The following is a 24,909-nucleotide window of genomic DNA, read 5'->3' on the forward strand; positions in this document are numbered from 1 at the left end:
GACCCCTTTACTCCTTAGGCACCCAGTGGGTTACTGTGCTCTGCAGGAAAAGCTTTCCTTGCAACCCCTCCCCAAAAGCCAAGCCCAACCTATGCATAGCTACTTGAGAGTAGGGCTTTCAGTGCGGCAGCTTCAGGTTTTGTGGAACAGCATGAGAGATGACAGGCAGAGACACTCTGCACTTTCCAGAAACAACTGACATTTTTGTTTCAATAAGATTTTCCAGCTGGTTTTTTGTAAACCACCCTGGGATCCTCCGATGAAAGACAGTATAGAAATTTAAATACAGTCATACATCGGGTTAAAGATACTTCTGGTTAAATCTTTTCAGGTTGCGTCCCGCAGCGACCTGGAAGTACCGGAAAGGGTTACTTCTGGGTTTCGCCGCTCGCACATGTGCATTTGCTCAAAATGACATAGTGCGCATGCACGCATGCACAGAAGCAGTGAATCGCGACCCGTGCACGCACAGATGCAGGTTGCATTCTGCTCAGGTTGCGAATGGGGCTCCGGAACGGATCCTGTTCACAACCAGAGGTACCACTGTACATACATACATAAATACAGGTCTCCAACTTGGCTTTTTATTTGTATTGTTTTTAAACCCATGTTCAGTATGGTTCTTAAACCTAGTATCATAGAGTTGACCCTTGGAGTCCCTCCAGCTCTACAATGTTATGATACCCGTTTCTCTGTCTACCTAATATCTTTGGCTTACTAGTGAAGCACCTTGATTTAGCATAACCAAAGCGGTTTCCCTGTGTGTTTGAACAAACGGGTTGGCCAAATTTAATTGCGTCTATTAACTTAATGACACGGGTGGTGCTGTGGTTTAAACCACAGAGCCTAGGACTTGCTGATCAGAAGGTTGGTGGTTCGAATCCCCGCAATGGGTGAGCTCGTGTTGCTCAGTCCCTGCTCCTGCCAGCCTAGCAGTTCAAAAGCATGTCAAAGTGCAAGTAGATAAATACCATATACTTCGCTCTATAAGACGCACCAGACCATAAGACGCACCTAGTTTTTGGAGGAGGAAAACAAGAAAAAAAATATTCTGAATCTCAGAAGCCAGAACAAGAGGGATCGCTGTGCAGCAAAAGCAGCAATCCCTCTTGCTATTCTGGCTTCTGGGATAGCTGCACAGCCTGCATTCGCTCCATAAGACGCACACACATTTCCCCTTACTTTTTAGGACGGAAAAAAATGAGTCTTATAGAGCAAAAAATACGGTAGGTACCGCTGCAGCGGGAAGGTAAACAGCATTTCCGTGCGCTGCTCTGGTTCACCAGAAGCGGCTTAGTCATGCTGGCCACATGACCTGGAAGCTGTACGCTGGCTCCCTCGGCCAGTAAAGCGAGATGAGCGCTGCAACCCCAGAGTCATCCGTGACGGGACCTAACGGTCAGGGGTCCCTTTACCTTTACCTTATTAACTTAAATGGACCCATTCTGAGTACGACTAGCCATGGATACATTGGGTGCAACGAGAGGCAAAACATAATCTTGTGTTATCAGTTTCTTATGAGTCTGGGGGGTCAGTCTAGGGGAGCAGAGATGGGAGTCCTGCTTCTCCAGCCGGGGCATCCGTATCCTGGGAGGGTGAACCACCCACCTGCTGAAGCTCAGCTTGCCACATGTCGTCCTCCCGTTTCCCCTCCTTGTCCACCTCAACCGGACACTCCATTACTCCTGAGCCTGGCGACCCCTCAAGACTCAAGAATGCAGCAGAAAGAATTAACAGGCAGAGGAAACAAAACCAGGAAGCAACACTTTCTTTTTAATGAATAAAATTGCCGTTTAAACAGTGCAAATACGTTGTAAGGTGCTGCAGGCAAAACCTAAAATAAAAAAGGTAAATGCCGAGAGCTTTTCGGACAGGACTAGGCCGCTACTTCTCATTCGGCTAATGGCTACCCCTTGTCTTCATTTGCAGACAAAAGTTACAAGTTTGAACTTGTAAACGTAGCTGATGTTATGCAAAGAAAAACTGTCATTTTAAATTCAGGTGAGAATGCCTGTTTTGTTCAAATATGCTCTGGGCATACACTCTCCTGTTCCTATGGAACAGACACCGATTTTAAAGACACACATTGTAGGCAGCCATCCGCCATTTTGGCCACATATCCCTGTTATTTCTAAGTGGCTCTGTGGGCTCCCTAGAAATTGGCAGCCAGAATTTCGTTAAAAGCATTAAAAGGCCAGGCACACTCTGAGGCGCAGGGGTCCTTCGTCAGCAGGGTGAGTGAGGCCCCCTCCCAAATGTAGCAGAGCTGATATATCGTACTCTGAAGTGACTCCATTGCAGAGGCCAGAGTTCTGGTGCATCTAAAGGGGGGGGGGGAGGAGCGCTGGAGACGTGAAGCCCCTTCTCTGGCTTAGACCCGGCAGCCGCTGACAGCAAAGGAAGAGATGAATGACTGGAGCTGGGAGCAGGTGTTGCGGTGCTGTGTGGCTCGGCAGCTCTGGGACTTGGGCAGCTCCTCGATCCAGGAGTTCATATCCATCAGGTACTGGGGGCTGCAGAGAAGATGGGTCAGCGTGTGAAAAGCCAGGCATATTCACCCCCTTCCACAAAAAATGTACACAGGAGAGTTTAATCTGGAGCTGCCTGGGCAAAGATACGTTCCAAAACAGCTGCATTTATAGAGAAGGAACGTTTGAGGGAAGGGCTGTAGCTGAGCAGGAGAGCATGCAGGAAGAAGAAGAAGAGGAGTTTGGATTTGATATCTCGCTTTATCACTACCCGAAGGAGTCTCAAAGCGGCTAACATTCTCCTTTCCCTTCCTCCCCCACAACAAACACTCTGTGAGGTGAGTGGGGCTGAGAGACTTCAGAGAGAAGTGTGACTGGCCCAAGGTCACCCAGCAGCTGCATGCGGAGGAGCGGGGAAGCGAACCCGGTTCCCAAGATTACGAGTCCACCGCTCTTAACCACTACACCACACAGTCTCTCCAGTCCCCAGAATCCTCCGGCGAGGGCTGGGAGTGCCCCCTGCCTGAAACCAGGGAGAGCTGCTGCCAGTCTGTGTGATGATAATAATAATAATAATAATAATAATAATAATAATAATAATAATAATAATTTTTTATTTACACACCACCCTTCCTGGTTCAGAAAACCGGACTCAGGGCGGCTAGCAACAAATTTAAAACACTTAATTGATGCAACAAAAAACAGCATAAAATACAGTATAAAACGTGAATAACAATGAATTCAAAAATCAAAAATCAATTTAGGGGGAAAATCCATCCAATAAACATTAGATGATCACCAGGGCTAGCTTGCTAAATTATTCCTATTTGGGCCAGCGTGGAGACCAGGGGAGAATTAGCTGTGGGATCCCAGAGCGGGTAATCTTCATAAAAAGGGGAGGGGGAGGGAAGGAAGGGGAATAAAAGATCAGGCTAAGTTCAGATTGAAAGCCAGGCGGAATAGTTCTGTCTTACAGGCCCTGCGGAAGGAAGTTAAATCCTGCAGGGCCCTGGTCTCATGGGGCAGAGCATTCCACCAGGTTGGAGCCATCACTGAGAAGGCCCTGGCCCAGGATAGTCTGACTTCCTTAGGGCCCGGGACCTCTAAACTATGATTATTCATGGACCTTAAGGTCCTCTGCAGGGCAGACCAGGAGAGGCGGTCCCGTAAATACGAGGGCCCTAAGCCACATTGTGTAGACAATACTGAGCTAGATGGGTTCAGCATAAGGCAACCTAAACTGCCTCTGAATTTGGCACTGGTGTTGTTATTGTTAAACATTTGCGCCCCACTTCTTCTCTGCTTCAGCAAGTGCCTGACCGTTGCCTCAAGGATGGGGAACCTGTGTACTACCAGGTGTTGCTGAACTACAACTCCCATCATCCCTGACTTGCTGGGGCTGATGGGAACAGGAGTCTAATAACCTCTAGAAGGGCCACACGTTAGCCATCCCGTCTCAGCAGTTGATCCCTAAGCATGACTGGTGTTATGTACTGAGTTGAATAGGATGCAAAAGGCAGCAGTCTGATTGGTCCACAGGAGCCACCCAATCCAGCTCCAAGTGGAAGTGAATCCGCAACCTGATTGGCCTACAGGTGAATCCCGGAATTAGCCAACCACGTGGGGCCCATCGTGTAAATAATGTATATAAAGCAGACATTCTGGGGGAACTTCCATTCCTCCTCACCACTATGAGCTGAATAAAGAGCATGAAATCCACCCTCGACTCAGAGTATATTTCAACTCCCTTCTCTCAAAAAGCCCTGAAGGCCAGTGAACTCTGTTTCTGGGTACCAGTTCCTGCTGGGCCTTCCTCCTGCCCCCCAACCAGCCCAATGAACACCTGATTGCCCTCCCCAACCTACCGTCCTTCGGCATCCCGGGTCTCCCCGTCACGTCCCATCAGCAGATACTCCTGGCCGGTGACCAAGCGCGTCCGACAGGCAGCACGGACCACAAAGCGCCTGATCTCGTTCTCAGAGATCCCAATGTCTGCGACTGGAGAGGAAGAGAGAATGGGATTCAGGGGGTGATGGGGGGGCAGTGAGAATAATATAAGAGGAAATGAGCTGAACAGGTCAGGTTAGTTTCGTTGTGGGATAAAGGCCTCAATAGAAACTTATAATTATTTTGTTTCATTTTTAAGATAATCACCATCCAGTGGCGTAGGAAGGGGGGGTGCAGGTCGCCCTGGGTGTCATCCCTGAAGGGGGTGACAAAATGGCTAAGGGCTTTGTGACGTGGCGGCCTGGCCACCTGCAGGCTCCACACTGCCCAAAACGGCAGGGAAGCTTTTAATGTCTGATGCATTACTGTATTTTAATATTTTGTTGGAAGCCGCCCAGAGTGGCTGGGGAAGCCCAGCCAGATGGGCAGGGTATAAATTGATTATTATTATTATTACAGTGGTACCTCGGGTTAAGTACTTATTTCGTTCCGGAGGTCCGTTCTTAACCTGAAACTGTTCTTAACCTGAAGCACCACTTTAGCTAATGGGGCCGCCCGCTGCTGCTGCTGCGCCGCCGGAGCCTGATTTCTGTTCTCATCCCGAAGCAAAGTTCTTAACCCGAGGTACTATTTCTGGGTTAACGGAGTCTGTAACCTGAAGTGTATGTAACCTGAAGCGTATGTAACCCGAGGTACCACTGTATTATTGCATCCGCCCGCTGCCTCTCCCTCAGGCATCCTACAGCTGGGGGGTGGGTTGCGTTGGCAAGGCTCGATGCAGCGCACCCTGCCCAGCTCACCCTGCCCAATGGGTGGCTTGCCCCCCCCCCCGGGCAGAGGGCACAGGCAGCGCTCCAGGGGCCTGAGCTACGGCACTGCATTGGGGAGGGGGACCAGCTACAGGTGGCAGACAACAGGAGCAAAACATAGCAAACAGGTCTGCAACCAACTACCCATCTAAGAAGGCTTCAGCTGGGCAATTTGGAATGGGCACCAAGCAGAGGGGCGCTGTGGGCACCATGGTCCCGGACCCAATTTTGCTGTTTGCGCCCCCACAGCAGGCTCTTTCATTGGAGCCTGACTCATAGCTGGGAAAGAGAAACCCTCCAAGTGCCACTGTTTAGAATTAGAGAATGGAGTTATCCAACCCCCGGCCCTCTGAAGGCAATCCTCTATAGGAAAGTTTTTTAATGTTTAATGTTTTATTATGTTTTTTATATATGTTGGAAACTTCCCAGAGTGGCTGGGGCAACGCAGTAAGATGTGCGGTGTATAAATAGTAAACTTATATTTATGGAAAGGGATGTTCCTATTTTCATCAGAGAAATGTTGGAGGGTTTGGAAAGGTCGGTGGCTGGAGCTAAGTGATTGCATGATCCCAACCAGCAGAGCTGGGAACGGGACTGTCTCCTCCAGCTACCCATTCGGGCTGCAGGCATAGCTGTCAATCTTCCCTTTTTTTGGCGGGAAATTCCCTTATTCCAGCGCCATTTCCCGCTGCTATCCTGGATTGTTAGATATCCCGTAGACTGTCCCTGGGACAGGTGAGGCTGCTGATCCCTTATTTTTGAGGCTGCTGATCCCTTATTTTCAAATCTGAAAGTGGACAGCTATGGCCTGACTACGCATCAGGAGGAGCTGTGCTTTGGCTGTGGCGCCTGTGCCCAGCGCAGCTCCGTGGGGCTCCTTGGCAGCGAGGCACCTCCTCTGGTGCCAGGTCTGCTGCCAGGTCAGCCCGGAGCAGGAGGAGGGTGGGCAGCAGTTTCTTGCCCCTCTCCTAACCCTGAACAGTGACCCGCAGAGGGCGCCCTCTGCGCCCTGCCCCCTTGGGGCATACGCTCCTCCGCTGCTGTCGCCATCTCCATTGCCTTCTCAACTTCTGTTGATGCCCTTCTGCTTCCAACAAGCGGAGATTTTTAGCCCAGCCAGTGTCTGTGTTGGATTTGAATCCGTTTTTATACATGCAATTGCTGTAATGGCTTTTATACGTCAAATTGTTTTGTTGTTGTTGCTGTCGTCGTCTTTATGGTTGAATCGCTTTGAGGTATTTCCTAAGAAGCGATTCGTAAACTTAACAAAATGAAATAAACATCGCTCACTGTACTGCAAAGGCTCCAGGATGATAACTTCGTAGACGCGGAAGGCGCTTTCTTGGGTCTCGCGCTCCACTCGAACTCGGAACCCTGAAGGTGGGAGAGAAGAAGAAGAAGAAGAAGAAGAAGAAGAAGAAGAGTTTGGATTTGATATCCCGCTTTATCACTACCCAAAGGAGTCTCAAAGCGGCTAACATTCTCCTTCCCCCTTCCTCCCCCACAACAAACACTCTGTGAGGTGAGTGGGGCTGAGAGACTTCAGAGAAGTGTAACCAGCCCAAGGGCACCCAGCAGCTGCAGGTGGAGGAGCGGAGAAGCGAGCCCGGTTCACTAGATTATGAGACAACGACTCTTAACCACTCCACCATGCTGGCTCTTAGAGAAAAGTGACAATAGCCGGGAAGGTACATGTCCGCAACCCACAAGATGGGAGCTAATTTCAGACCATACACTGCTTGATGAAGAAAACAAGTCTCCAAAACCAACATATAAAAGGAATAAAGAAACAAAAGGCACCTCCAGACATTCAATAATTTGCAGGAGGAATATGGTCACACACCAGAATTTTAGGTTTGTGCAGATAAAGCGGATTAAAACATTTCTTTTCACCCAAGGGCAAGAAATCCCACTAAAAAACAACATTTTGCAGTTTGGTAAATGACAGACAGGGAAAGTATGGAAGATAAATAAATAATTTATGAGACGATTTGTAAATATCCTGCAAGCAACCAGAGATGAATGAAGGACACATGCTCATTGTCATAGAACCTCCCCATAAAAATATCAGAATGATCAGAATGAATGTTCAATAAAGACCAGGCTCAGTCTAACTGCTGTGTGAGCATTGGGCAAGCAAATCAGGGTGATTTCTCAATACGCAGGTTGTCAGGAAGCGCCCACTGACAAAAGGAGACAAAACCCCACAAGGATCTGGAGACCGTTAAGTCCACTAGACTAGGAACTTGAACTTTTTCCAAGTAACTTCCTTGTTGGAAATGTGTGCTATGTATGAAGAAGGGAAAGGGAAAGGGATTTTCAGTGGCAGCCACTCCAATATGGAATGCCATTTTCAAAGAGGTCTTCCTATTGCCAAAAAACCCTCCCTCCGTCCCTGGTTAAGTCATTTTATATTTTCCCATGCATTTTGTGTCAGGCCTTTAAGTTTTTAGCTGTTAACTCATCTGCTTGTTAATGCTGTGGCTTTGTTGTTTATTAGCAGCCATGAACCTGGGTGCAGTTCTGAAACCAGTTTTTAGAATCAGTGCAGTTTTGAAATCAGCAGTTTAAAACCACTGCATTTTTTTAAGGTTCAGTCTGTCATGTTGATTCAAGAATGGGCCCAGATGCATCCAAGCACGGAAAGAAATCTGCTGCCTGATCTCAAGGACCACCGTGCAAAATTTGGTTACGATACTTTAAGAGATGTACAGATGCACAGCAGACAAACAAAAAACTCTCCAACTTTCATGTTGTTCGCCACCGCCCTGAAATCTCTCAGGCGCAGGGCAGAATACAAATATTTTAAACAAAGACAAAAACGTCAGACCTCAGCTGGGTCTGCAAGTTGGCTATGGAGCTGCATGCGAGCCACGAGCAGAAAAGATGCAAAGTCTGAAATTATGCATCACAGAGGCTTAGAAGGAGACCCGGAAACTACAACTAATCCAGAATGCAGCAGCTAGACTGGTGACTGGGAGCAGCCACCAAGACCATATAACACAGGTCCTAAAAGGCCTACATTGGCTCCCAGTACGTTTCCGAGCACAATTCAAAGTGTAGGTGCTGACCTTTAAAGCCCTAAACGGCCTTGACCAGTATACCTGAAGGAGCGTCTCCACCCCCATCGTTCAGCCCAGACACTGAGGTCCAGCGCCGAGGGCCTTCTGGCGGTTCCCTCCCTGTGAGAAGCCAAGTTACAGGGAACCAGGCAGAGGGCCTTCTCAGTAGTGGCACCCGCCCTGTGGAATGCCCTCCCCTCATATGTCAAAGAGAACAACAACTACCAGACTTTGAGAAGACATCTGAAGGAAGCCCTGTTTAGGGAAGCTTTTAATGTTTGATGGACTGTTGTATTTTAATATTCTGTTGCGAGCTACCCAGAGTGACTGGGGAAACCCAGCCAGATGGGTGGGGTATAAATAATAATAATAATAATAATAATAATAATAATAATAATAATAATTTATTATTTGTACCCCGCCCATCTGGCTGGGTTTCCCCAGCCACTCTGGGTGGCTTCCAACAAAGATGAAAAATACACTAAAATGTCACATATTAAAAACTTCCCTGAACAGGGCTGCCTTCAGATGTCTTCTGAATGTCAGGTAGTTGTTTATCGCTTTGACATCTGATGGGATGTTATTATTATTATTATTATTATTATTATTATTAGGGGTTAAAGATGGTGAGACATCAGTGGGGCAAGAGCCAAAAGAGCCGGGCTGGAGAGGCTGCGGGGTCTCCAATCCCTCCCCTAACCCCTTACCGTAATGCACACGGGGACTATAGCATGCAAACTCCATGCGTGCTTGCTCCGTAATGGCCTCGTCGAGGGTTCGCTTCAAACGCGGACAGGCACCTGTGCAAGTGAGGGAGGAGATAAGGTCAGGTTAACTAGGTGTCAGGCAATGGTTTGGATCTGCAGATGGGAGAATGCAGTCACAGGCAGACCACCTTCTCTCAGAAGAGAAGGGGGAGTATTCGCCTCCCACCACCGCCACCACCTCCAGCGTTTTCAGAAGCAAAGAGACAGGCAGACACAGATACAGAAGCTGAACAGATTAGGGAGGAGATACCCAGCTACGAGATAATGGCAAGAGATCCAGAAGGGAGGGGGCAGTGGGGAGACACATCAGTTGGGAGTGTGGGGGAGCCCCCCTCCCCACGGACTCAGAGGTCCGTACATATCAGAGAGCAAAAGAGGCAGAGAGGGGGAGGAACTTTATGTTGGCGTGCTCATTGCTGCGGAGGTAGGGAGTTGGATTCAGAGCAGGCAACTGCCCTCCTTGTGGAGAGCTGTGTATTTGTGATTGCAACATGAAGCTTTAATAAAAGAAGAAGAGTTTAGATTTGATATCCCACTTTATCACTACCCGAAGGAGTCTCAAAGCGGCTAACATTCTCCTTTCCCTTCCTCCCTCACAACAAACACTCTGTGAGGTGAGTGGGGCTGAGAGACTTCAAAGAAGTGTGACTGGCCCAAGGTCACCCAGCAGCTGCATGTGGAGGAGTCAAACCTGGTTCCCCAGATTACGAGTCTACTGCTCTTATCCACTACACCACACTGGCTCTCGAAGGAGTGGCGTGTTTGTGCTGCGGGAGGGATGGGCCTCCGATGGCCTTGCTCCAGATTTCCTACCACCCCCAGTGGAAGGCTGCCCAGGCAACCTCACCTTCGGCGCATTGGCAGACGTCTTCGGAGCACAAGGCCGACACGTACTGAGGCTTGTTGGGGGCGCCATAGAAGATGCTGCAGCGCTGGTCTGAAAGGTGAAAGAAGGACACTTAGAAATTGTGTGTGACACAACGGTGACATGATCCACATGTGGTGGACATGTGAAAAGATTAAGATTTTTTTGGAGAAAATATACGATGAATTAAAAAAGATGACGGGGATAACTTTTACGAAAAAACCAGAGGCATTTCTATTATGTATTCCCAAAAAATCTAAGAGAGGTATTCTTGTATGCAACCGCAGCGGCTCGTATACTTGTGGCCAAGGGATGGAAAGATCACGAGGCTCCAAAAATAACAGATTGGCAAATTAAATTACAGGAATTGGTGGAGACGGCTCAACTGACTAGTAAACTCAGAGGAAATTCAAAGCAAAAATTTGCAGAAAAATGGGATGGTTATAGAAGATATGTTCAAAAATACAATAATAGTTTTGACTCTGTGCTAGCATTCGAGTGATAAAGGAAATAAAAGGATTTATTATGTTTTCAGAATGTATTGGAAAATTTATATAGAAAAGGTTTATTGTTTTGTGTACATTCGATTGTAAGATAAAATATATGCAAGGGGACTTGACAGGAAGTCAAAGTTAAAGAAAAGATTTTGTAAGATAAAAGGGGGAAAATATTTACTTTCATTATTATCATTTTGTGTGTGGGTGTCTGCACATATGTGTGTTTTTGTATGGAATGTTTGGGAGGAAATAAGATGGTAAATCACAAATGACAAACAAAATATTGATGTATGTAATTTTTATTTCTTAATTATATTTAGTGGTAGTATGGCTGTATTGTTTTTTGGACCATAAAAATCATTCAATGAAAATTATTTTAAAAAAGAAGAAAACAAATTGCGTGTGAATGTGCATGCATGTGTGTGTATATATTCACACCCACACACCCTGGGACTTCCAGGCAGATGCTATTTTCAGGTAGGACTCAAAACAAATTCTGACGAACTCAGGCCGCTCTATTAAAGCTGATTGGGAGGTCTTGCACAACAAACCTGCTTCCCCCAAAAGATCAGGCTTTTCATGTTATGTTTCCACCCCCACCTGTCTCTTTAGTGCAGAGCCTGAGCTTCCACAGCCAGCACCTGCCATGAACCACCATTGGCAGGTCTGGTGGCAACAGCAACAGATACGTCCTAAGCTTATGATAATATTTCATTCCCTTGTTTGTTATGCTCCTTTAAATATGCACTTTATATCTGACTTGCTTTTGTTTTCTTCTGAAATGCTTAAGGTAATTTTTTTGTTTGTTAACTTTGTTAAATGTGCATTCTCACCTGCTTTGTAATGGTCTTTTTTTCATTCATTAAGATGGCGTTTGAGTTTCCTGTTAATTACTTTGCATTGGATGTATGTTTTATATTTGACTTTATTCAGTACACTGGTACCTCGGGTTAAATACGCTTCAGGTTACATATGCTTCAGGTTACATACTCCGCTAACTCAGAAATAGTGCTTCAGGTTAAGAACTTTGCTTCAGGAAGAGAAGAGAAATTGTGCTCCGGTGGCGCAGCTGCAGCAGGAGGCCCCATTAGCTAAAGTGGTGCTTCAGGTTAAGAACAGTTTCAGGTTAAGAACAGACCTCCGGAATGAATTAAGTACTTAACCCAAGGTACCACTGTAATGTTTCAGTCTGGATTGTTTTATTTGATGTTTTAATGTGTTGTAAACCACTTTGAGATTATTTCTTAGAAATATAAAGCGATATTTAAATAACAACAACAACAATTTTGTAATAAGCTTTTGTGAATCTGATCCAGGTTCAAAGTCCTTCTGTTAATTTGCAAGGCGTAGGTCCAGAGTATGTCAGGGATCATAAACCACTATATCCCACCTTGAGCTCTGTGATTGCCGTTGTCATTCCTTAAGTTGGTTAAGTTCATTTGGACACAACAAGAAACCGAGCTTCTAGCATCATGAGCCCAGGATTTTGGAATAAATACTCTGCCAACAGAGATACAGCAGCTGCCTTCTGTTTCAAGTTTTAAACGCCTGTGGACAAGTCTTCTGTTCCACCACCAGACCCATACAGGCAATCAAGAACACATTTTTCCAAAATAGTCAGCTGCTTTCTTATTTTAACTATTTAATGATTTGTTTTATTTTATGGAGTTATGTACAATTGTTGCAAACTGATCTGATGGGTGGTGGTTTTTTGCGAATACAGTGGTACCTCGGGTTATGAACTTAATTCGTTCTGGAGGTCTGTTCTTAACCTGAAACTGTTCTTAACCTGAGGTACCACTTTAGCTAATTGGGCCTCCAGCTCCCGCTGCTACGTGATTTCTGTTCTCATCCTGAAGCAAAGTTCTTAACCCGAGGTACTATTTCTGGGTTAGCGGAGTCTGAAACCTGAAGCGTCTGTAACCTGAAGCGTCTGTAACCCGAGGTACCACTGTAGTGGTATAGAAATATTTTTATAAATAAATAAAAAAATACATTTGCATATCACCAAAACCTCAGTATATTCGTCTTTTTTCAGAAAGTGAATGAGCTTATTATTATTTTTATCATTTATTTATTTATTTATTAAATTGTATACTGCCCTATACCTTACAACATAAAATCACAAAAACATAAAATACATAATAAAAACAAAAAACAATAATCTCCCCTGCATAGGGCTTTCCTTCCCTATCTTCTCACTGTTTACCCCATAAACCTGCAATGGAAATTCTCCCATTGCTCCAAAGCAGATTTAGGGGTTGTGGCAGCTTACAAAGGGGAAGGAGAATCTTGTTCCATGAATGCAAAAACTCATTTGACTCCCGCCCAGAGCCAACCTAAATTAATCCCCTGGATAGAAAATATCAAACTTCTGCAGAACATTTAATGCATGGAAAGCACTCTGGCCTGATTCAGACATGGCACCCCTCTCTCTCTCTCTCTGCCTAGGTTTTTAAGTTGCAAGCAACTCCTGTTAAGCCTGGATAAAATTAACCTGGGTAGTTGTGCATGTGGTAATTAAATTACAATCTCAAACCAAAGAGGATGTTGTCATGTCAGGTTACAATTTAATAAGCAAAAATTATCCCTTAATTGCCTGCTACAGCCAGCGAAGGCAATGCTCTCCTGCTCCCTAAGGCCGCAGCTACTAAACCTTTGCTCCACCAGAAAGATGCAGCCTGGTTACCCCCCCCCCCAGGCCCTGTGACATGTCAATCACTTACCTGGTTCATAAAAATCATAGATGGTGGCACTGGCTGGCTGGATTTTCCCCACAGGCACCAGCTGCTTTGCTGTAAATGATACGCATTCGCGTCCAGATGCTGGCACCTATAGATGGGTATATTTAAGAACGTAAGAGAAAGCCCTGTCTGCTGTATCAATCTAGTGGCCTGTCTTGTCTAGCATCCTATTCCCACAGTGGCCAGCGGGAGCTGAGCACCACAACCACCTCTGAAATAAGTAAACAAAGCAGCTGACCAACTAGGTAAAGGTAAAGGGACCCCATTAGGTCCAGTTGTGACCGACTCTTGGGTTACGGCGCTCATCTCGCTTTACTGGCTGAGGGAGCCGGCGTACAGCTTCTGGGTCATGTGGCCAGCATGACTAAGCCGCTTGTGGCAAACCAGAGCAGTGCACGGAAACGCCGTTTACCTTCCTGCCAGAATGGTACCTATTTATCTACTTGCACTTTCAAACTGCTAGGTTGGCAGGAGCAGGGACCGAGCAACGGGAGCTCACCCCATCGCAAGGATTTGAACCGCCGACCTTCTGATCGGCAAGTCCTAGGCTTTGTGGTTTAACCCACAGCGCCACCCGCGTCCCACACCACAACCACCTCTGAAATAAGTAAACAAAGCAGCCGACCAACTAAACCACTGAAAAAAGCGACTGGAAAAGATCAGAGGCAAAAATCCAACACAAAGCCCAGAGGGGGAGCACAACAATAATGTAAAGGAAACATATGATGCTTCCTTATATTGGATCAGGCCGCTGGGCAATCTCCCCCAGCTTCCCCCAACCTGATGCCCTCCAAATGGTTTGGATAATTATCAGGACAGGGGTCACTGGTACTGGTAATAATAAATAATAATAATAATTTTTTATTTATACCCCGCCCTCCCCGGTTCAGAAAACCGGGCTCAGGGTGGCTAGCAACAAATTTAAAACACGTAATTGTGATACAACAAAAAACAGCATAAAATACGGTATAAAAAGTGATAGGGCGGGAGGCAGGGAGGCCGCCAGTAGGTGGCGCCAGAGCCAATGGCAGGCACAGGCAATGCGTTATCTCCTCCTCTCTGCTGAGTTCTATAATGGTGATGCTGAGACCAAGGAAGGAGGAGGCTGACAGCCAGCGCCACTCGCTGGATGGGATGTAAGTAACGTGGCAGGCTGAAGGCAGATCGAGGCTGGCAAGGCCTCCACTTAGCCCAAAACATCAGAAGGGCACAGGCGTGATTGCCAAGTGCAGTCTATGCTAAGTGGAAACAGTCCTGCAAAGGCAAAAGCCCTGATAAGTAGAGATGTGAGGGACCAAATCCGGGGCCTCCTGCATATCATTTCAGAGTTGGTTTTGTGCTGTAAGCAGGGAGATCTGAGTTCGAATCCCCACTCGGCCATTAGGCTCACTGGGCCAGTCACTTCAAAAGGGAGGGGACTCCAGCTGCTTGGCTGGAAGGTGTCCTCAAACTCTTGCTTCTTTGGGTGGAGGATAGAGAGGCAGGTGTCAGAGTGCGCAGAAACTAGCCTAGCGTACAAGGGCAGAATCAACCTTTGTCGCTCCGCCCACTTTCACCCCTTGGCCCCGCCCACCTCCGGCATGTGGCCCCCAGAAGGTTGCAGAGAAGCAAATGTGGCCCTTGTGCAGATCAAAAAGGTTTTCTGCTTCTGCCATATAGTCCAAAGGGAAGTAAATCAAAAGGCAGGTTGGGTGGGTGCCATCCTGGCCTCTTGCACATTACAATGGGGGCGGGGAGAGAGTTTATCTGAACGCCTCTGTGCAGCTGTCCTTCCTCCCTGCCCCCCACTGCCTATGTTCTCGTGGTGTAATCCTGCACGCGTCTCTCTCACCGAGTCGAAGTAGAGCAGCAGCCGGCGTCCTTGGATCTCCCAGTGGCTGATGTATTGATCGGGGAGAGTTCGCAGCTGGGAGATGGAGGAAAAAAACAAGGAGGTGAAGCAGCAAACAGGAGCGTGGGGGTCATAAGGAGAGCTGGCTGTGGTGCAGTGTTCTGTTCCTGCAGCAGCCAACCGGATGCCCCCATGGAAGCCCCGAAAGGAGGGCCTGAGGACAGAAGCTACCTACTCTCTCCCCACCTGCGATTCCCGCCCACTGGAATTGAAGGCTCGTTGGAAAAGTTTCCCACTTGTCTTGTGCTTCCTAGACATAGGTCTGAGCAACTTTCCATGTGCTCTGCCGCTTTCCCCCCAGGAAAACTCACTCTTTAGCACTGAATGGAGCAGGCGCCAATGTTTGCTCTGCTTCAGTGCTAAAGATCGAGTTTCCCCAGGGGGAAGGTGGCAGGAAAGTCTGCCTGAGCTCTAAGAGGCATAACAAATAATAATAATAATAATAATTTATTTATACCCCACCCATCTGGCTGGGTTCCCTCAGCCACTCTGGGCAGCTTCCAACAGAATATTACAGTACAATAATCTATTAAACCTTAAAAGCTTCCCTAAACAGGGCTGCTTTCAGATGTCTTTTAAAAGTCTGGTAGTTGTTTTTCCTCTTTGACATCTGGTGATGCCTCCAACAGCAGAGAATATGGCCATTGTGGCAATAATAATAATAATAACATTAATAATAATTAATAATAGCCATTGAGGCTACTGCTAAAGCTATGGTTTTCCCAGTAGTGATGTATGGAAGTGAGAGCTGGACCATAAATAAGGCTGATCGCCAAAGAATTGATGCTTTTGAATTATGCTCTTGGGAGTCCCATGGACTGCAAGAAGATCAAACCTCTCCATTCTGAAGGAAATCAGCCCTGAGTGCTCACTGGAAGGACAGATCGTGAAGCTGAGGCTCCAAGACTTTGGCCACCTCATGAGAAGACAAGACTCCCTGGAAAAGACCCTGATGCTGGGAAAGATGGAGGGCACAAGGAGAAGGGGACGACAGAGGACGAGATGGTTGGACAGTGTTCTTGAAGCTACAAACATGAGTCTGACCAAACTGCGGGAGGCAGTGGAAGACAGGAGTGCCTGGCATGCTCTGCTCCATGGGGTCACGAAGAGTCAGACACGACTAAATGACTAAACAACAACAACAATTGAGGCTACTAAGCAGGATAATGTTCTCATAGCTGAATGGCATCGCCACAGTCCTTTGTCCTGATGAGGCTCTAGCAGATGAGACAACTCAGTCAGATGGGCTCAGAATTATTATTATTATTACAGCAGACTGACTGGTGGCCCATAATACTAGGCCAGGCCCAGCCGTTTGTTGGAGGGCTGGTGTGCTAATGGACCAGGCTCCAATTGTGCTGAAGCATATCTAAAGGCCCGACAGGGAAGAGGACTCGATGGGGCTTGGTAGGGGCTTGGCAGGCCTGGACCCTGACCCTTGTCATATGCCAAAATGCCCACACAGCCTCTGCTCACCTCCTCAAGGTAGTTCTCGTCCGGATGGAAGCCGCTCAGCAGGGTGATGTCCGCGATAACCATGCCAGAGACATGAGCCCCTGGTTGTCTCCTGTGGGGAGGAAAGAAGCAAAACCAGAAAGGTTAGGGAAAGGATATTCTGTTTTTCAAGTAGCGGCAATATTGCGCAATGGTTAGAGTGTTGAGCTATAGAGTGTTGGGCTAGCATGCCACTACCAGACCCAGGCAAATACATACACGGGTTACATACACTTCAGGTTACACACTCCGCTAACCCAGAAATAGTGCTTCAGGTTAAGAACTTTGCTTCAGGATAAGAACAGAAATTGGGCTCCAGCGGCGCGGCGGCAGCAGGAGGCCTTATTAGATAAAGTGGTGCTTCAGGTTAAGAACAGTTTCAGGTTAAGAACGAAATTAAGTACTTAACCCGAGGTACCACTGTACTTGCCATCCCCTAAAAGGCAGTGCCCAAAGAGAGGAAGGGAGTTCTTTCCTCCTCAAAATGGCCCAGTTCTGGTTAGAACCAGAATATTATGCCTGTTCTAGAAAAGTCCGTTCATCAAACCTTACCAGAAGCAGACATTGTAGGTGACCTCCTTCTGTGCTTGACCAGGGTCTTTGGCTTCCCTCCTGCGGCGTCGGCGGGCATCAAACACTTCGATCGGTGACAACGGCTGGTCGGCGGCATCTGCTTTTGGCTCAGAATCCTCTGGGCCGTAATCTTCATATTCATAGTAGTAGTCTAATATGTCGGCTGTTGAAAAAGGTCGAGATGGTTAAGGGGAAGGAGCAAATTCCCTACTGGCAACAGCTGTGGCGTTTTAGTTTGAGTTTAGAGGCGAGTTGACATAATAGAAGTTTATAAAATTATGCAGTGGCTGAAGAAAAGTTCCCCCCACTTTCGCTCATAACTCGTAGTGAACTCGTAGTGATGAATGCTGGGAGATTCATGACAGATGTATATATAAAGCCCACTCAAGAAGGCTGTGGATAATTCAACGCCAAAGGCCCAGAGGAAAGAAATTTCTGCCTGGAGCCTAAAGACAAGTAACGAAGGTCCCAGGCGAACCTCCCTGGGGAGAGCGTCCCCCAATTGAGGAGCCACCACTGATAAGGCCTGCTCTTGCATTGCGGCCCTCTGAACCTCTCATGGAGCTGGCTCACAGAGAAGGGCCTCAGAGGGCAATAGTGGAGCCCGCGGTGAATAATGTGGAGAGCAGCGGTCTCCCTGACCACAGAACTGGAATTTGAAGCCCAGACTTACGTGCACGTTGAAAAGAACCACTCACGTCCACCTGCAGCCCGAGAGTCTGGCATGAAGTGTTTTGCACAGCCAAGACATGGTATTGCTTCAGGACCTGGAAGGGAGCAGAGACAGAAGAGGAGTGCTCCTCCTTGCTCTCGAACTGTGCGCTCGCAGTAGCGACACTGGAATAAAGGTTTGTTCAGAGCCCAGGAGTGGGAGCCTAAGGAGGAGGAAGCTCGCAGGCTTCAGGTAGAAAGTGAGGCAGGGTGGGGAGCTGTAGTAGTAGTAGTAGTAATAATAATAATAATAATAATAATAATAATAATATATTTATACCCCGCCTATCTGATTGGGTTTTCACAGCCACTCTGGGCAGCTCCTAAGAGATTACAGTGGACGCTTGGATAGAACAAAGAAGGATAGAACATTCTTTATGTACGCCACAACAGCAGCAAGAATACTCATCGCAAAGTACTGGAAGACACAAGATCTACCCACCTTGGAAGAATGGCAGATGAAGGTGATAGACTATATGGGACAGGCAGAAATGACTGGCAGAATCCAAGACCAGGGAAGAGAGACGGCGGAAGAAGATTGGAAGAAATTTAAGGACTATCTTAGGAAACATTGCAAAATTAATGAATGTTAGAATGACGTTGGTTTAGAAATTAAGTGGTTTTCAGCTGTAACGATCAAGTAAAAAGAAAAGAAAGGCTAAAAATTAAATGAAAAATAAGAGAGAGGATTTGCTGAATTGATAATTAGTAATTGGAATACAGAAAGGGGAAGTAGAAGGAGGTCGGGGAAGTAAGTTACAAGAAAATAAGGGATTGAAATTATACTTGTTTTTGTTTGTTTGTATTGTTGTTTTGTTTTTATATAATTTTTGAAACTTTAATAAATATCTTTTTTTTTTATAAAAAAAGAATACAGTGGACGCTCGGGTTGCGAACGTGATCCATGTGGGATGCAACCCACAGTGTTCGCAACCCGCATCTGCACACACGCGGGTTGCGATTTGGAGCTTCAGAGCATGCGCAAAGCGTGATTTAGTGCTTCTGCGCATGCATGACCACCAAAACCCGGAAGTAACCCGTTCCGGTACTTCCGGGTTTTGGTGGTCCGCAACCCAAAAAAACGCCACCTGAAGCGTTTGTAACCCAAGGTATGACTGTATTAAAAATAGAATCAAACATTAAAAACTTCCCTAAACAGAGCTGCCTTCAGATGTCTTCTAGAAGTCGTAGATAGTTGTTTATTTCCTTGACTTCTGGTGGGAGGGCGTTCCACAGGACAGATGCCACTACCGAGAATTCCCTCTGCCTGCTTCCCTGTAACTTGGCTTCTTGCAGCGAGGGAACTGCCAGAAGGCCCTCAGAGCTGGACCTCAGTGTCTGGGCTGAACGATGGGAGTGGAGATGCTCCTTCAGGTATACTGGACTGAGGCTGTTTAGGGCTTTAAAGGTCAGCCCCAACACTTTGAATTGTGCTCGGAAACGTACTGGGCGCCAATGTGGGTCTTTCAAGACTGGTGTTATGTGGTCTTGGCGGCCGCCCCCAGTCACCAGTCTAGCTGGCGCATTCTAGATTAGTTGTAGTTTCCGGGTCACCTTCAAAAGTAGCCCCACAGAGAGCACAGTGCAGCCCTTCTTGAATATAAAGCTTATACAAATGAGAGAGAATCAGTTGGTATTAATTAAAAGCAAAGCAGACAAATTATGAAGCTACTCACGGTTAGAGTCCCTTTCCCCTTCCCTTCCACTTTCAGATGGATGTTACTTCCCATGGAAAACTAAAGGTGGGAGAAAAACGAGGAGGGAAAGTGAACAGCCAGGCCAAATAATACTGTAATACCCACACAGCGACAGCAGCCCCCAAGGTCCACCTCATGAAGGGGCCTGTGGGACTATGGATTCTGAAGGGATCCCACGATCCACCCTAGGTCAGGCTGATCTGCCCAAATCGAATTAGACGAGTGTCCGAAATCCTAGCTTGGCGGGAATCCATTGCCGGGATCTCTGCTCAGCCAAGCTGATAAAGCTTATCTTCCTCTGGCCAAGCCTTCAGAATCACCTCCCAACAAATAATTAACGACCTGAGCCTTTGATGAGGCTCCAAGGCAGGTCCCCCCCCTCCCCGATTCAGCAGAGATTCCAGCAGCATGTGGAAGCGATGAGATTTATGGCTTCATTGCAAAGAGTTTTATTTCCAAGCTACGCAGACAGCAAAGAAAAATACATCCTCTCTCTATGAAAGCAGAGAGCAACTGAAACAAAGGAACAGGAAACCACTAACGTCACATCCGTCTCCCGTGAGACTTCCAACAGCCTGGAAGGTCTCTGGAATGTAAACCGAGTCCTGTGACTCCAAGCAACTGCTCAGTGGCAAACAGAAACTAACATCCCTACCCCAAACCCTCACCTGAAGTTCTTCCTGGATCGGATCATTTGACCGCCCAAAGGTAAAGGTCCTCGGCAAGCTTTTCCCGGGGATCTTGAGGGTCACTTTCAGCTCGTTGTCCTCCTCCTCGAAGGAGCTGATCCAATAGCGGGACAGAGCTTCTAGTGCCACCACTGTGTCCTGAAAGGAGAGAGAAATGGGCCAGTTTATGAGAGTTTGAGGGGAAAAGACAGCCTGCACTGGGCTAGTCCCCAGGAACTTGAGAAATGAGGGCCAGCAGCCACAAAGACTACCCTCCGAGCATTCGTCAAAGCGCCCTTGAAAGCCACCTGAGCTGGTGGCCATCAATAGTCCCTCCGTTTAGTAAGCATGGACCAATGGTGCCAAATAGTATGGGAAACAGCCCTACTAGAAAAATTAACCAATAAACTGAAACTGACACGGGGATAAATAGAAGAAGACGCCTTCATCCCGGTATGGCTCCCCTTTATCACATACACAGCCCAACAAGACAGTGACAATAATCCACCAAAAGCATACAAATCAATATGGCTGACCTGATCCAAAACACCCAGCCACCCCACTCACACACCACTCTCACACCACAGCCAACCACAAATGAACAACCACACCCTAGGCCAACCCCAACCTCTCTCACCACCAAAGGAACACAAGTGAACAGCAGAGAACCTGCACAAGCGACGCTGACACCAAACCCTACATATAGTAAGTAAAATACAGTGGTGCCCCGCAAGACGAATGCCTCGCAAAACGAAAAACGCGCAAGACGAAAGGGTTTTTCGGTTTTTGCGTCGCTTCGCAAGACGATTTTCCCTATGGGCTTGCTTCGCAAGACGAAACGTCTTGCCGAGTTCTTGCGAGTTTGTTTCCTTTTTCTTTAAGCCGCTAAGCCGCTAATAGCCGCTAATAGCCACTTCGCAAGACGAAAAAACCGCAAGACGAAGAGACTCGCGGAACGGATTAATTTCGTCTTGCGAGGCACCACTGTAGAAACATCGCCACCCAACCCCACCTATCTTCCCCCCCTCCACCTCTTGCCCCCTTTTCTTCCTAATGTCTCAACAAATGAAACTGATTTGCAAAAATGTTACATGGGGAAAAAAATAGGAGATAAGAGACATTGCACACACTTTTGTAAATCAAAAAAATCCCTCCGTTTTGTAAACATGCCCTGCAGGAGACCATACCTGGGTCGATCTGAAGCCGCCCCCATAGTTCCTCTGCTCTGTCAGCCACCGAGCCACCTTGCCTGCTGACGCAAGGTCGTTTTTCTGCAACAGGTAGAGGAGCCCGTATGCGGTGGCTTCCACCGTGATGGCCGAAGCAGGAGGCACCCGGTCAGCTTTCTTCTCATTCTGCCGCCGGTCCTTCTCCTCCACTGCCCAGAACATCATGGTGTTGTCTGGAAGAAGCATGAGAGGTCAGAATGTAGGGGCTATGCAGATGCGATGTATTGGGGAAGGGGACACACACGCTTGGCCAGGATTAGCTCGGAATTTGAAAGTCCAGAGTTTTATTGGGATTAAGGGTGATTACTTTTGTCCTCCGTAGTGAGACTCTTCAGGCGGACGCCGGCACTCGCGATGGCTGACTTGTCGTCAGAAGCGATCGACAGGGCGTAGCTGGTGATGGCGACAGGGTACGGGCCCAGGGACTGATCCTCCAGCTTGCGGGAAAGGAAGGCAGTCGCCCGAGCCAGGCCGTGTCTCTGGAAGAGAAAGAAAAGCAAATATTGATTGCTATGTATTTGAGTGTTTGTAGCTTGCAATTTGCCATAAGAACACAGCAAGGTGGGACATGCAACATTACAGTGATGTCAAGGGAGGAGGGAAGGAAGGAGGTGGGGAACCTTGCTGCCTGGGCAGGAAGAGGCAGGATCAGCCAGGTGTCAGGTGCCATGAGGGATAGAAACTTGATTGTGTGTTGTTTTTTTTAAAAAAGTTGAAAATGGAGATTCTGGGCCAGTTGGATTTCCATGTCCAGCATATTAGCTGGCTCTCCAGTGGTTTCTTAATATAATACAGTGGTACCTCGGGTTAAGTACTTAATTTGTTCCAGAGGTCCGTACTTAACCTGAAACTGTTCTTAACCTGAAGCACCACTTTAGCTAATGGGGCCTCCTGCTGCTGCCGTGCTGCCGGAGCACGATTTCTGTTCTCATCCTGAAGCAAAGTTCTTAACCTGAAGCACTATTTCTGGGTTGGCGGAGTCTGTAACCTGAAGCGTATGTAACCTGAAGCGTATGTAACCCAAGGTACCACAATAATAATAATAATAATAATAATAATAATAATAATAATAATAATAATAATAGTCACATAGTTGTTTATCTCTTTGACATCTGATGGGAGGGCATACCACAGGGCGGGAGCTACCACCGAGAAGGCCCTCTGCCTGGTTCCCTGTAACCTCACTGCATCTATTTCCCGGTTGCCCCGCCGCCGCAGCCTTCCCTTGCTTCTTACCAGTCGACTCAGCTGTTCCTGCTTCGCTCTTTCTTGCTCAGGATCCGACTCCTCCTCTTTATACACAGCCAAGGCCTCCTGAAGCGCAATGGTGATGTATGCCGTGAGCGAGATGCCTCCATGAAGGCCGCCAACGCCACCCTGGGGAGGAAAGACAAGGGAACGCATGGCTGACAGAGAATCGATTCACCCTTTCCGAGTCGCAATAGAAACCAAAACTCAGCCATCCTTTGAAATTTGCGCTCCCCTGATTTTTGTGATGCAGTTCTCCAAACAAAGTTTACAATAATAGTGTGCGTAAAAATGAAGATATTGGTGAAATGCATTATATTATGGGGAAAGTGTTTGCAAAAATGTGTACATAAACCAATGTGTTAATTTGGAGAAATTTGCATGAAAACGCCAGTGAGTTTTCATTAGGTTTGATTTTTTTAAATGGTTGCTCAGGAGCTCACCTGCATCTCCCGATGACAGACAGGATGTGGGTCTTCGAAGGAACCATCCTCTTTTTGCTTATTCAGCAGCCATTGCACCGTCTCACGGATCTTGGCCTCATCCACCACTTGGTACTCGCGGCTCAGAGTCAAAACTTTGGTCACGAAAGCCGTCAACCTGGAGGGAATGAGAGTCGGAGGACAGGCAAATGATTACAGGTGTGGAGATTGTGTGTGCATGCACATCTGAACACTCGCATGCGCATTCAGGGCCCTTAATGGGAGCTCGTATTTAAAAAGGAGGCACTGAACATGGCTGCAGGGACTGCTCTGCTGACTTGGGGTGTCTCCAAGTGATCAGCATTATGTCGGAGGTTTTCAAGCACATACCATGAAACTCAGAGGCCACAACATTCCTTTTGATGCTGCTAGATCAGTCACAAGCAACTAATGTTGTTACGAAAGTCAGGTGCCTGCCCCTCTCTGCCGAGCAGTCATAGCTGTCAACTTTCCCCTTTTCTTGCGAGGAATCCTATTCAGAATAAAGGAACTTCCCTGTTATGTACTGAGTCGAATAGGATCCAAACTGCAGCAGTCTGATTGGTCCTAGAACAATAGGATCCAAAAGGCAGCAGTCTGATTGGTCCTAGAACAATAGGATTCAGAATGCAGCAGTCGGATTGGTCCTAGAACAATGCAGCAGTATGATTGGTTGGCAGGAAGCACCCAATCATGCTCCAGATTTAAGTGAATCCACAACCTGATTGGCTTACAGTAGAATTCCGGAATTAGCCAATCATGTGCAGCCCATTGTGTAAATAATGTATATAAAGCAGATACCTTGAGGGGACATTCATTCCTCCTCACCACTATGAGCTGAATAAAGAGCATGAAATCACTTTGCGACTCTGAGTATATTTCACTGGCGACGAAGGTGGGATCCCGCTGAGCTGACTGCCACACACAGCACCGCAGCACCGCCACCTGCCGCACCGCTGCCTCGCACCGTGTATCCAGGCTTCAGCTCCGGGACACAAGGAACTCAGAATGGCAACCGACAGCAGCTTCTCGCCGTTCAACCCAGCAACGGGAGACTGGGAAGCGTACGCCTCCCGTTTCACTTTCCTCCTAGAAGCCAAAGGGGTCACCGATGAAGAAGATGCCAAGAAGAGGGCGATATTCTTCAGCGTCTGCGGAGAGGAGACGTTTGAAATCGCCCGGGCTCTCCTTGCGCCTGAAGACGTCGCTACTGTTCCATACAAAACAATAATGGAACAGCTGAAGGGGCACTTTTCGCCGCAACCCTCAGTGGTGGCTCGTCGAAATGCCTTCTATGCAAAGCGGCAAGCCCCTGGGGAAACCATAACTGGGTTTGTGACCTCTCTCCGCCAAGCCGCCCGGTTCTGCAACTTCTCAGAGCTGGAGAACATGCTTCGTGACCGCCTCGTCGGTGGCCTGAGGGATGAGAAACTGCAACAACGACTCTACGCTAAGAAGGACCTAACGTTCCAGGTCGCTCTGGAGGAGGCCCTGGCAACGGAAGCTGCCAAGAGGTCGACGCAAGAGGCACGGCCGAGCCTGCCATCCCAACCGAGGGTCCACCACGAAGACCTCACTGACGACTCAGGATCTGACAGGGAGGAGGTGCACCGAGTACAGCAGCGCACTCAAGCAGCCCATATACCACAGCTGCCTCGACGAGAAGGAGGGAACTGCGCAAGCTGCGGGGAAACTCACGAGAGGAGGACCTGCCGTTTCCGCAATGCAGAGTGCAGGCAGTGCAGAAAATTGGGACACATCGCCCGGGTGTGTCGGGC

General features: G+C 47.6%; 1 protein-coding gene across 3 annotated transcripts in view; it reads right to left on the reverse strand.

The window, feature by feature from the left end:
* Positions 1-1,753: 1,753 nt before the first annotated feature.
* Positions 1,754-24,909, reverse strand: part of LOC310836684 (complement C4-A-like) — a 73,423-nt gene continuing 50,267 nt past the window's right edge. For 2 of the 3 annotated variants that reach the window (XM_083722371.1, XM_083722372.1), the window contains exons 26-41: positions 23,114-23,270; positions 22,659-22,799; positions 21,730-21,901; positions 21,381-21,595; positions 20,194-20,352; positions 19,505-19,564; positions 17,791-17,884; positions 17,097-17,280; positions 16,527-16,617; positions 14,991-15,065; positions 13,142-13,247; positions 9,901-9,990; positions 8,994-9,086; positions 6,515-6,598; positions 4,334-4,466; positions 1,754-2,513 (exon numbers count right to left, since the gene is read on the reverse strand). In XM_083722371.1, the coding sequence (XP_083578497.1) occupies positions 2,372-2,513; positions 4,334-4,466; positions 6,515-6,598; positions 8,994-9,086; positions 9,901-9,990; positions 13,142-13,247; positions 14,991-15,065; positions 16,527-16,617; positions 17,097-17,280; positions 17,791-17,884; positions 19,505-19,564; positions 20,194-20,352; positions 21,381-21,595; positions 21,730-21,901; positions 22,659-22,799; positions 23,114-23,270 (1,996 nt within the window). In that variant the 3' untranslated portion in view covers positions 1,754-2,371. Of the gene's footprint in view, positions 2,514-4,333; positions 4,467-6,514; positions 6,599-8,993; positions 9,087-9,900; positions 9,991-13,141; positions 13,369-13,755; positions 15,066-16,526; positions 16,618-17,096; positions 17,281-17,790; positions 17,885-19,504; positions 19,565-20,193; positions 20,353-21,380; positions 21,596-21,729; positions 21,902-22,658; positions 22,800-23,113; positions 23,271-24,909 lie in introns of all 3 variants that reach the window. The other variant, XR_014560178.1, reaches the window with a different exon arrangement.

This window comes from Podarcis gaigeae (assembly GCF_964106915.1).
Source record: "Podarcis gaigeae genome assembly, chromosome: 2".
Taxonomy (NCBI): Eukaryota; Metazoa; Chordata; class Lepidosauria; order Squamata; family Lacertidae; genus Podarcis; species Podarcis gaigeae.